The sequence below is a fragment of the Sebastes fasciatus genome, chromosome 8, assembly GCF_043250625.1.
Source record: "Sebastes fasciatus isolate fSebFas1 chromosome 8, fSebFas1.pri, whole genome shotgun sequence".
Lineage (NCBI taxonomy): Eukaryota > Metazoa > Chordata > Actinopteri > Perciformes > Sebastidae > Sebastes > Sebastes fasciatus.
This window is the reverse complement of record NC_133802.1, coordinates 15,724,824-15,738,348: the sequence shown is the minus strand read 5'-3', so window position 1 is coordinate 15,738,348 and position 13,525 is coordinate 15,724,824. Positions and strand designations below refer to the sequence as shown.

General features: G+C 39.1%; 1 protein-coding gene across 5 annotated transcripts in view; it reads right to left on the bottom strand.

The window, feature by feature from the left end:
• Positions 1-9,546: 9,546 nt before the first annotated feature.
• kcnk15 (potassium channel, subfamily K, member 15) overlaps positions 9,547-13,525 on the bottom strand; it is a 28,150-nt gene continuing 24,171 nt past the window's right edge. For 4 of the 5 annotated variants that reach the window (XM_074643800.1, XM_074643802.1, XM_074643801.1 and 1 more), the window contains 2 exons: positions 11,896-12,179; positions 9,547-10,607 (listed from right to left, as the gene is read on the bottom strand). In XM_074643800.1, coding sequence (XP_074499901.1) covers positions 9,607-10,607; positions 11,896-12,178 — 1,284 coding nt within the window. In that variant the 5' untranslated portion in view covers position 12,179 and the 3' untranslated portion in view covers positions 9,547-9,606. Of the gene's footprint in view, positions 10,608-11,895; positions 12,606-13,525 lie in introns of those variants that run through there. The other variant, XM_074643804.1, reaches the window with a different exon arrangement.

Sequence of the window (13,525 nt, the reverse complement as noted above, 5' to 3'; positions counted from 1 at the left end):
TCGTGGAGGACTCCGGTGACACGCAATGAGCGCACGGGTAGTCATGCCCTCAGTATTGCGCGCTCCTGCGGCTGCCACAGATACCGTATTTTTTTTATTTTTTTTTACAGAGCATTTGATTTATTGATTGCTGTCGGGATGTAAAATACGACTGAGTATTAGGGCCACATTGAGGGAAAAAAAAAATCTGAGATTTTATTATGAGAATAAAGTCGTAACTTTACGAGAAAAAAAGTTGATATTCTCGTAATATTATGACTTTTTTTCTCGTAAAACTACAACTTTATTCTCGTAATATTCCCACTTTTACTCTTGTAAAATTACGATTTTATTCTCGTAATATTACAACTTTTTTCTCGTAAAATCACAACATTATTCTTGTAATATTACGACTTTTTCTCTCGTAAAATTACGACTTTATTCTCGTAATATTACGACTTTTTCTCTCGTCAAATTACGACTTTATTCTCGTAATATTATGACTTTTTCTCGTAAAATTACAACTTTATTCTCGTAATATTATGACTTTTTCTCCCCTCAAATTACAACTTTATTCTCATAATATTACGACTTTTTTTCTCGTAAAATCACAACATTATTCTTGTAATATTACGACTTTTTCTCTCGTAAAATTACGACTTTATTCTCGTAATATTATGACTTTTTTCTCGTAAAATTACAACTTTATTCTCGTAATATTATGACTTTTTCTCCCCTCAAATTACAACTTTATTCTCATAATATTACGACTTTTTTTCTCGTAAAATCACAACATTATTCTTGTAATATTACGACTTTTTCTCTCGTAAAATTACGACTTTATTCTCGTAATATTACGACTTTTTTTCTTGTGAAATCACAACATTATTCTTGTAATATTACAACTTTTTTCTCGTAAAATCACAACATTATTCTTGTAATATTACTGTCCGATTTTTTTTCCCTCAATGTGGCCCTTATACTCCGTCGTAGTAAAGAGAATCTCAACAAATTGAATAAAAATGTTTCTAAAACGCATTACCCACCCCAAATGGTCCCCTTTGTATTTCCTGTTGCAATGTTTGTTCATGAAGTATAGCTGACAAGATTTACTGAAGGAGGCTGGGTCTCGCTTCATCAACGCGTCATATCTTTGGGGTACATGTACTTGCAGTAAAATCTGGTCTACACTCGCTGAAATTGAGCCAATCGCAACGCACGACCGCAGCTTCCGTTACACTGCGCAAGTGTTTTATCTCATACCCCGTGACCTGTGTCCGTCCGTGTCCCAGCCTCCTTCAGGAGGCCTTGGTAGCTGACAGCAAGTAAACTTGGACCAAAGCTGTTGCCCTAGCAACAGAACAGCAATGAAAAGCTCTATACCGAGGTCAGTTAGTAACTATTGGTGCCTTCAAATGGCAAACAAACTCATAAGTGGAAAGTTTCTGAAAGCTCTGAGTTCATGAGTTGTGACGTGTTTGTTGATGTTGTCAGAAATGAAGGAAGCCCTGGAAATTAATTTTTTCGGTGCATAATAAGTTAATATATTGTAATTTAGTTGTATATTTTTTTTATTTCATAATTTTATAATAGGTCTGAGGAAAATGTTGATATTCCCAACGACCTCTTCATTGTCCTCTGTCATTGTGCTTTTGCATTTATACTGCATTATGTTACCCGCTTGCTAGCTTGCAAAATTGTTAGAATCAGTGGCTTCTAGACGCCGACAGTAACGTTAATATTTCCGTTGCGTAGCAGCGGTGTTCTCACCCAACTTGAACACCAAGCGTATTATGTACACGACTTCCCACGTTGTAAACACAAGTTCACGAGTTTCATTTGAAGGCACCATATGACTTACAAATAGGCTACATGTATGTGGACTAAAAGTGCATTATTTCCCTCTGAAATGTACCTTACAGGTTATGGAATAGAAGAATAAAGTGCATAAAATGGAAATACTCAATTAAAGTACTGCAGTATTTGAGTAATGTAGTTACTTTCCTCACCTGTGGATACTCCCTGCTCTGTAAGACACCAATTTGTGATGAGAAGATGATGTCCCAGTGATTATATAGATGATTATATCAGTTAAATTGATTACATGTCAATGGGGAAGCAGAAAATGTGAGCTGTCGGTGTCATTTGTTAACCACCGTGCAGTAGACAAAAAGAAACATCATTTACACTGCCACAATGAGCAATGAGTATTGGCTATAAAAGATTCCACTTGTCATCCTCAGCCACCTAATTCCATTTCACACACAGATCAGTTGTATCAGTGGCAGCTCGTCCTCATTTAAAACCATTAATGACTTTCCTGCAGAGAATTCAGCAGAATGGATGTGATTATTTTGTCCTCGTGTGTGTGTGTCTAATGTATTTGCTCACATATCAGTTTGAAGTAAGTGTTTAATTATTGTGCTGTTTGAGCCGCGCTACTGCGTGCTCCGTCAACATTTGCACTGAAATGAACAATGAACGATTTTGCATATAAAAAATCTCATATTGATATGGGCCTCTTCTTTGGTAGCTGCTCAGAGAGATCCTAATTGTTATTCATCATCGTTTACCTCCATCTCATACTCGGATCAGAAGAGGATGGGGAGTTTGGGGGGGCGATGATGGCAAACAAGCTACAGCTGAGCAAACATAGGAGGCACATTGTGCAGCCATCTAGTGTGTCACTGCCTCCCTATGGTGACTACGAATACTGCATGGCTTGTGCAACTTCCTTCAATCCTCAACTCATTTTTAGCTCCTCTGACTCATCTTCTGTGACTTATAAGATGAGTCAAGAGGAAAAGTAGTTTTCTTTGCCGGTGGAAAAAAAAATCAGAGCATTATATGTGATGAGACCTGGTGGCCGTATTCATCAAACTTCTGAGAATTACACATAAAGAGCAATTTAGGAGTAAAAAGGTTCTTCGCTGAGTCACAGCACATCTCTCTCTCTCTCTCTTATTTGTCATGACTGCAGAGCCGAGTCAAGACAGTGCAGAATAAGACACATCTATCAAGCAACTTACAGCAAAGTCTAGAAGTTAACTTTTAAGTAATCACACGATGAATCACATGTAGAAAATCAGCTCCAGTGCCGTCTTCTTTACGGTACATAAAATATGGTATAAAGTGCCCTCTATGGTGTCCTTCCAGCGGGAGAAATATGCAGTGTCAATCCTATCTTTCCTATTAAGGGTATATTAATGGATTATCTGCATTGTTTACATTTTTTTTAAGGGGTAACAATCCCTTAAAGATTTTTTTTTTTTTGTAGGGAGCTGATCATGTGACCTTCACCTGCATATTATACAGTAAACCTACCTTGTTTAGACTTTTTAATGGATCATCTTCGTGCATTTGCAGTTAAAATGGGTGGATAACATCCCTTAAAATGTAAAACCTTACAACTTTCACCTTAATGGAGAATAGATTGAAGTATTTTTAAAGTTTAAAACCCCTTAAAATGCACAAAATAACATTCAAGGTCAATACATCTTAATTTGTGACTTAAATGATCTGAATTTTTCAATTAAGATGCAAATTTGAGTTTATTTAATGGATAAATTAATAGATTGTGTATATAAGGTTTTTTTTTTAAAACCTGAAAGATTTCGGTTTCTTCTGTCTTTTATTTTGATTTGAGCTTACCTTCCCTATTAAGGATTCATTTATGGATTATCTGAATGATTTAAAAGGTTGTTAGGAGAAATAATCCCATAAAATGTACCAAATAATATTAAACCTCCTACCAAATTTCACCTTAATTAAAAATGTATTCCGTTTTTAAAACGTAAAAACTTCTTAAAAAGTACAAAATGACATTAAAGGTCAGATTTTTGCTTTTATCTTTCACTTAAGTCCAAATTTTGACTGTTTGCAGTGTGCATGCAGCACACGTTTACGTTTAATAATCAGTGTCATCGGACAATCACACAGGAGTTTGTTGAGCCATCTTGCAGCCATCGGGTGCCAAATGGAACAGACGCTTTAAAATTGACCCATTATCTGTGTCACACGAGATGCCTTTTGTCATCTCGAGACATATGCTATACAAGTGGGTATATATGTGGAGAAAAATAAACACAATCACACACAAAGTGGCGACAATCGCATATGAAATACTATCTATTTATTCACTGTTGCAGGGAAAAGGTAATACCAGGGGACAGAAGGTGAATAACACAAGGCTTAGTGCTGCTTTCCAGCAGACCACATTTTTATATTTCAAATTAATTTGCAGTAGTCCTCAGAAGAGTGTAATTATCTCCTCTCCACAGAGTAGCAGCACCAGCTCCTCTCTATTTAGCAATCCCTTTCAAGATCATTCATTTTAGCAGGAGATGTAGCACTTTACTTTGATCCATGTCCTTGGGCATAAAAAAAACTCTCACAAAAGCTCAAATTGTTTTGGCTGATAATAAAATGGCTACATAAGATGAAGGGATTCTTCTGTCACCAGGGTGAATTTCCATGGGTCTATGTTACGCTAATGTATGAGGAAAGAAAGATCACCTCTCTGTGTTTCTTCCGTCCACCAGTATGGATTCTATCTCTGTGGATACAATGGAAAATGCTGCAATGATAATATCATCCTTTTTTAACCCAAACCTCTAATGCAAGAACATCCAAATGAGACAAACAGGTGAAGTGTCCGTCCATAGCACGCCATGCTGTGTAATTTCTGATTAAGTCTCTGTGTTATAAAGGTTTCTGCTGTAATCCATCAATGTAGACTAATTGTGTCCTGGTTTGGAGCCAATACTTTCTTTGCACCACTCAGGCAGTTGGTTTGATAACCGGTTCCCGGAAAATTAATATTTGAATCGATGTATTCAGTACGAACAATGAAGCCTAATTTGTATTAGAAATGATAGCTACAAATGTTGATTTGACAGATATTGATTATCTAATGAAATTATGGCAACAAGGCCGGTCAATGAGAAAAGGCTCTGTGGATAATGTAAGCATACGGTGCAGCAGTGCACTCAGAGAAATCTATTCCATCCAAAACATCTGTATTTAACTCTCTCATACCTGACAGTTAAGAGGATGTGAGTCCTCGACCACTGCCAATAAGATGATGTGTCATACTCAACTGAGAATGGGTTAAAATTAGTTTTCTTTCTGCTAGGACTGCTCGATCAATACCTAAAATAGCCTATCGATATTAAGCCTTGTTTCTATGGATAATAGTGTCACTAGGATCAATACCAAAGACGTTGATCAGTCTCATGTTAGATCACACTCTTAGTGCATGCACTCTCTGCTTCTCTGCTGCTGCTGAACGTAAGCAGGCATGGTGCGATCACCTCCTTAAGTATATGTGATTTACCATTAAAAATGTTTTATGTTTTAATATGCATACATGCACGGCAAACAATAGTCAAAATAATTGTTTAATGTTTGGCAAATAACTCATGAAAATGCGTTCGAAATAGCCTATAATGATGTATTCACCTCTTGAAATATGACGGTATGATTTTTATTATTAAAAGTCGCAAAAGTACCATCAGGATGGGTATTGATATTGAACCAAATTTTGTGGTATCACCCAACCAACTTTCTGCTTTCCTCTTCATACAACCATCACAGCAATTTTGCTATTTTCCATTCTGTGTACGTCTACGTTCCAAATCACATACTTTTTCTTTTTACTTTTAGTTCATACTGCAGCTGCCCTTACAAAGTACATACTGTTGCATGCAGTATGCATACAACTGGGACATACTACTTTGTCATAATATTGTGCCTTGAACTTTGACCCTCTTCCTCATATATTCTGTGGGTCAGGATAGCCAGAAAAGCATGCTGGCTTGCATACTGGAAAATGCGACCGGATATACATCCTGGTATTTTTGGCATACTGCATTTGACATACATACTTAATGTTTTCCTGACTTACTAAACAGTATGGTAGTATGGGTATTGGAACGCACACAACATCTATTGCACATCTGTCCGTCCTGATAGAGGGATCCCTACACGGCTCTTCCTGAGGTTTCTTCCATTTCTTGTTTCCTGTTTTTTTAGGGGGAGTTTTTCGTTATCTGAATTGTGGGTCAAATGATAACATATGTCGTATGCTGTACAGAATGTAAAGCCCCTTGAGGCCAATCTTTTGGTTTGTGGGCTATATTAATATGATTGACTTGCTTCAGCCTGGTCCTGGACGAGAGATCAGTAGCCCAGAACAGACAAACCAAACACCGACTCTACATAGGGTCATTCACGTTTTCGCGTCGGCGTAGGCCTGTCAATTGACTACAATATTTACTTGCAATTAATTGCATGATTGTCCATAGTTAATCGCGATTGCAAATTAATCACACATTTTTTATTTGTTCAAATTCTCCCTTTAAAGGGAGATTTGTCAAGTATTTAATACTCTTATCAACATGGAGTGGGCAAATATGCTGCTTTATGCAATGTATGTATATAATTATTATTGGAAATCATTGAACAACACAAAATAATAATAAATACTGTCCAGAAACCCTCACAGGTACTGCATTTAGTATAAAAAATATGCTCAAATCATAACATGGCAAACTGCAGTCCAACAGGCAACAACAGCTGTCAGTGTGTCAGTGTGCTGACTTGACTATGACTTGCCCCAAACTGCATGTGAATATCATAAAGTGGGCATGTCTGTAAAGGCGAGACTCGTGGGTACCCATAGAACCCATTTTCATTCACATATCTTGAGGTCAGAGGTCAAGGGACCCCTTTGAAAATGGCCATGCCAGTTTTTCTTCGACAATAAGTTTGGAGCGTTATTTAACCTCCTTAGGTTTTTTTAGTTTCATATGATACCATTATCTTCACTCTAGCTTTAAAGCTGAGCCCGCTACAACATAAACATCGCAAGTTGCGTTAATGCGTTAAATTAATTAGTGGCGTTAAAACAAATTTGCGACCAACAGGCCTGTGACACCACGAGGTCCCAGGTTTAATGTTTCAATGTGCCAACAGAAGATTGCAGGGAAAAACATAGCTTCCATAAATTAGAAATTCCCACCCATGTTGCTATAATACCGTTCATTGTGTCTGAATTAAATCATATCATCATCACAGATGAACACATGGATGAAGATGAAATGGCTCACTGCTGTGTCATGGACATATATTGCCCTCTAGTGGCTCAGTGTTTCACATTAGTCTCTGTGACTTTCCTTTCCTCAAATTTGCCCATAGTGTTCTCACCTGTAGAGGGCCCCCTTGTCAAAGTTATTCTATCTTAATTCTCTTCCCTTTTCTCTCTCATGAGATCATACAGAATGATGAAAATCCTGCATATTTCAAACACTGTGAATACTTGTTGCATGCAGCGACGAATGGTTCAGAATCGGAGTATGTGATGTGACAATGTAAGAGGAAGAGATGAAACATTTCCATCCCCGCGCAGCCAGAGCAGATGGCATTTCATAACCAATCACCATTTCACATTCTATTGCCCAATCAGTTTTACATTTATATGTAAAGTAGCTTACTATTCCAGCAGATCAACAGATGGCTTGAATGCTTGGGGACTCTTATGTAAAGACTTCATGATTTCTGTTCCTCATTTCAAGCCGAAAACAGATTTTAAAAATAGAGATTGGAGGCAATGTGCAGACGCTAAGACGCATGAGGCGATTTTTATCTTGTGACAGTAGAGAATGTGTGATGTTTAATGACTTGAAATGTCGGGCATTGCACTCAAGAAGGGAGGTGTTTTCTTCTTTCTGTTGTTTATGGACATTTTATTATTTACTTCATAGCTCAAACAGACAGGAATACTTGGGAGAGCTAGAAGAGGTAAAACAACAAGGACTCCATGAGTGAAGGCATTTTCTAATGATACAGGATGTATTCAAATCCTTTACTTAAGTAGCAATACTGCAATATAAAAATACTCCCTTATAAGTAAAAGTCCTGCATTGGAAATGTCATTTAAGGAAAAGTACGTAAGTATTATCAACAAAATGCACTTAAAGTATCAAAAGTGAAAGTACTCATCATAATTCAGAGTGTATTGAGAAGTGTTATACTATTATATATTATTGTAAAGAGCATTTTACTGTTGTAGTTGGTCAAGACAGATATGTTTTACTACTTTATATACTGTTGGGTAGTTTAATCTGTAACAACCAACATATTTTGAATGTAAAATCTGTAAAGTAACAAGTAAATAAAGGTGTCAGATAAATGCAGGTATAAAGTACAATATTTACCTCAGAATTGTAGTGAAGTTTAAAAAAAAAAAAAAGCATGAAATGGAAAAACTCAAGTAAGGTACAAATATCTCAAGTTTTTACTGAAGTGCAACACTTGAGTAAATGTGAGTTACAGTACATCCCACCACTGGTATTTTCCCAGTAAGCACTGATTTGATGAGCTGCATCAAACAATCAACATCAAACTTCTAAAATGAGCTAAATTTGGTTGAAATGTGGTTACATATGACCATTTTTTTCAAAAGCATCTCAACCACCATAATTTATTGTGAAGTCTTAACTCCATATTAAAATATGTTGTTGAAACAGCAGTTATATGTAACATACATGTCTAAAAACATTCACTTTTAAACCAGATTTCGCCCTTTACAACTTCCACATCAAGTCTTTGGACGCGTAAATCATCACCAAATCAATGCTTACTGGGTTTATCATCAGCTGGTCACTATACTTCCTCCTATAATATCACTAAAGGAAGTATTACTGGCACCCTTTTTATTTTCCGTACCACTGTTCCAGTTGATAAAAACACAAACTGAACAAAGGAAGATGAATGAACACAAAAGCTTCAAACCTCATACAAGTGAGTCGTTCAATCACTCAGCACACGTTGGTTAAAATAAAAACCCTCACACGTGTAACGGTCCTTTCCTTTGGTTTAATAAAACAATACTGGAAGAGACTCACAACTACAAACCGTGTCTACATGGAAACAACCTCCCTGGCTGGAAAGTGACAATGTTTCCAGGATTTTGGGTAAGTTTTATTCGTAACCTGCTACATATCTGTTGTGTGCTACATCCATTACATCTGAATCAGTCATGTTAACAATCTCTTTATATTAGAGTGCATTAAGGCTGAACAACGCACAGAAAAAGTTACTCTGACCCCCCCTCCCACCCATTAGAAGTAATAAAAGTATTTATTAAAGTCACTGAGCTAAGAAGCCACATGTTTCATGTGCTTGGTGAAAGTTAGTTAAGGCTTTTTTGATATAAAGGTAAAATGACATCTTGTAGCTACGGCATGAAAAGTGTTGGGTTTTTGTCTGAAGCAGGAGCCACTGAGGATCGTTCACATACCTTCACTGAACAGGTATACAGTCATTATTATGCACTATATCCAAAATACTTTTGTTAAAACAGTAGATTAAAAGCCCAGCTGTTTACATCTGTACATAGTACCCATGCACCCACATTGTGTGCTTTATATACACTTTCTATTTAGCATGCACTGCACTTTCGCTTACATGCGAGGAACACGGAAGAATCACGAACATAAATAATGTCATGGTGAAAGAGGAGAAGAAATCTCATCCTTGCTTAAATAGAATCTTCAATAACACACAGTGTAACACAAAATACTGTTTACAGTCTGTGCAGACACACTCCCTCACTACAGTGCTCTTTTACACTGACTTTCTCCTTGATCGAGGGAACTCCCGGAAGCTGTGCCCGGGTGAGATCGTGCTTCCTGGGGAAGAGAGTCCAGTGTTGTCCCTGGAACCTGGCGAGCAGCCCTGGATCCTGTAGGAGACTGAGTTGTAGTAAACAGAGTTGATATGGCAGCCGTGGTGTTCACTGTGAGACATAAGAGGACTGTCACAAATCCCCAAACGGTAGCAGACGCAGGAGCAGAGGGAGCTGAGGCTCGACTCCGGCCCGCGTCTGCCCGCCTTGATCTGGAAATGCAGCCTGTGTCTGCAGGGGCTTCTTCGTCTCTCCTGGTCCTCCGCCGGGGAAGCGATGAGGTTGGTGCGGCTGGTTCCTTCCTCCATCGGGAGGAAGAGCGTGCTGTGGCTGCGGCTGTTTACCGCGTTCCTCTCCCTGTGGGTGCTCCTGCTCTGTTCGCCCATGACACGGAGACCCAGAGCCCCGTCTAAAAGTCCCCTGTCCCTCTTCAGCGACGCCCTCTCTTTAGCATCCCTCCGCTCGTCCTCAGTGTTCATGGTGAGGAAGCGGAGCACCACCAAGTTCAGGAAGGCCCCGATGACGGTCAGGCCCACCAGGATGTACATGAAGCTGAACGCCACGTAGGGCGTTTTCTCCTGGAGGTCCTCCTTCTTCTGCAGGGCCACGAAGTCCCCGAAGCCAATGGTGGTGAGCGTGATGAAGCAGTAGTAGTAAGCGTGGAAGAAGCTCCATTTCTCGAAGTGGGCGAAGGCCGCGGCCCCGACGCACAGCGTTCCGATGCAGGACAGGAAGCCCACCAGGACCATGTTCTCCATGGACACCTCGGTGCGTCGACAGCCCAGGCACTGCTTCACCTTGTGTAGGAGATAGCGGACGAACGTGTTCATTCTTTCTCCCAGGCTCTGGAACATGACCAAAGTGAGAGGGATTCCCAGCACGGCGTAGAACATGCAGAAGACCTTTCCTGCATCCGTGCCTGGTGCTGCATGTCCATAACCTTAATGCAGAGAGAGATGGAAATGAAAGGATGCACAGTATACGCATACTGTAGCAACGCTTGGAGGGTAAAACATGGATCTTTTTTAATTAGTCTTTTCAAAATGCATTAATTTAGACAAATAGAAAATGCTCCACTGACACATAGCAACAGAGTAAAAGTAGAAGGTAGAAGATACAGGACCTCCAGGACTCTCACCAGCAGACTGAGGAACAGCTTTTTCCCCCAGGCCATCAGACTTTTAAATAGATAATTCATACGACACCTTCTCACACAAAAATATATCTTATACTGTATATGTTCTTAATGTATATGTTCTTAATATGCCTGTATGTGTTCTTGATATACCCTTGTACAAAGTATTTCCTTTTATAATTGTAATATATACACTGTAAACAATTGCTGTTAATTTACAGCAGGATTTCAACAGTATTAACCTGTTATTGCTAAAAACAGTGCTTTACTGTTAATACAAAAGAAAACCTGTTAAATTACGCTCATAGGCCGTTTTTTAACTGAACTATAATGCATTCTTAAAAAACAGCACTTTACTGCTGATCAACTGTCTAAAGTATCATCACTAACAGTTTCATGCTGTCATTTTTTAATTCTGGGACCTGATCTGCTCATGTGAGGCTTGTATATTGTACATGATTGTAAAATCAGTGAATTAGCTTTATTGTTCTTCACTCACATGTTGTTCTGGTTTGCATTCTGTGCTTGTAGCCAGCTATAGACAGACATTTGGGGAAAAGTGTCAACAAGTCTATTATAGCCTTTTTCCTAACAAGTGCCTTTAATGTATTTAGTGTGACTATTCCTTTGTCTGTAACCTGCTAAGTCTATTAAATAGTTTATTAAAATGTATTTAAAAAATACAACCTAAATAGTGCATTAAAACAAATCAGTAAGATAATGTAAAAGAAAGGTGGAAAAACAGCTATATAATGTATCTTTAAACAGTAAATTAACTGTAAAATACTGTGAAATTAATAAAGTTCAAACTGTATTTTTCATTAACAGTACAAAGCTGTAAATGTCAGCGACAGTATAATAATGTTAATTTTACAGTAACATAAAGGAAACCTTGCTGCCAGTTCTTTACTGTTATTTTACTGGAGTAAAACGTATGATATAACTTATTACTTTAATGGAGCTTCCCAGAGAAAAAGCATTTCACACAATTGTACCTGTATAACCAGGCGTGACAATAAACATCTTGAATCTTGAATCTTGAATGTTGAAACATGATGCCTCCTCATCTTCTCTAAAGATAGAAGCAACTTACCAATGGTGGTGATGACTGTTATGGCAAAGTAGAAAGAGCCAGCAAATTTCCACTGTCTGCCGGCTCGGTGTGGCTCAGCCTGCAGCACCACTCGCTCGATCTCCCGGTAGTCGTCCTCGGAGAAGCGGTACTTCTTCTTCATCTCGTTGCGCTTCTGCTCCAGGATGCGCCTGCGGGAGCTCTCGGACTCGGACTCGAGCGCGTCAAACACCGCAGCTCCGACCAGCAGGTAGGAGAACATGCAGAGGATGAGAGACAGGGTCCGCACGTTTTGCTTCTTCATCCTCGGCGTCGGCAAGAAAAAAAGAAAAAAAGTCGTGAGCAGATTAAGGCACAACAGTTACAGGTGGTATATATACCTATATACTGGTCCTCCTCTCAGCTCCACATTGGTGGTAGTGTTGCAACCTGTTGCGTGAGACGTGTAGTAGCAGGAGAGAGAGGCGTGTTGGGAAATAAAAAAGCAGGAAATCTGTGTTCAGATGTCTCGTTTATGTAAAAACGCGCATATCCTGCTGTGCGCATTGATGCTCTCTCTCAACGCGGTCATCTGTTTCAGAGAGTGGCCTCAGCTTTCCACCTCGCATGCGCAAAGCAGTCCAAATAAAACCAGCTGTGTGTAATGTAATGTATGAATAAGACATTTGGTACGCTTTGGTACGGATGTTGTTCAGTCTGATCACAGCTGTGTGCAACAAGTGAAGTCCAGACTCAACCTGGCAGATACCAATCTGACATGAGGAGGAGGGGGGGTTCAGTTCAGCACCATGGACAGCGACCAGCAGGGTAACCCTGAAACTGCGCAGCCAAGGTGGAGACATCCACGGGGTGTCAGGGACACACCAGGGTGTGAGGCAGTAACACACCATTAATAAACCCTTAAATTATGTTAGTTCTCGAGTCTGGAGTTCAAGAATTTAATTATCTAATGCCCAGTTAACATGTTGAAAACTAAATAGAAATGATTTATGAACTAAAATTAATTAATTAAAGGGACTGTTTGTAACTTTCAGAAATGCTTGTTAACAGCGACACCTGCTCGCGCTTGCTCGCTCTAAATAGACATGAGCGAGCATCCGTCAAAACAGTGAGGCGACACACGTCAGCTAAAACCCCAATATCACTCTATATTTCAGCTGCTTGGCAGTAATGTTAGCTGACCAGACGAAGGTCTCTCCATGAATCACTGCTGATCCTAGTGTTGGCTGGTTGAAACGTTATCGTCTCCCGACTGCGCCCGTAGGGAGACGCTGACTTGACTATGACTTGCCCCAAACTGCATGTGATTATCATAAAGTGGGCATGTCTGTAAAGGGGAGACTCGTGGGTACCCATATAACCCATTTATATTTACATATCTTGAGGTCAGAGGTCAAGGGAGCCCTTTGAAAATGGCCTTACCAGTTTTTCTTTGCCAACATTTAGCACAGGTTTGGAGCGTTATTTAGCCCCCTTAGGTTTTCTAGTTTCATATGATACCAGTATCTTCACTCCAGATTTAAAACTGAGCCACTAAAACCTAAAAATCAAAAATTGCGTTAACTTTGACAGCCCTACTACAAATCTAAAAATACAGTAGCCTACATGCACACATACATATATATATAAACATGTAAACAAGTTGAAATTA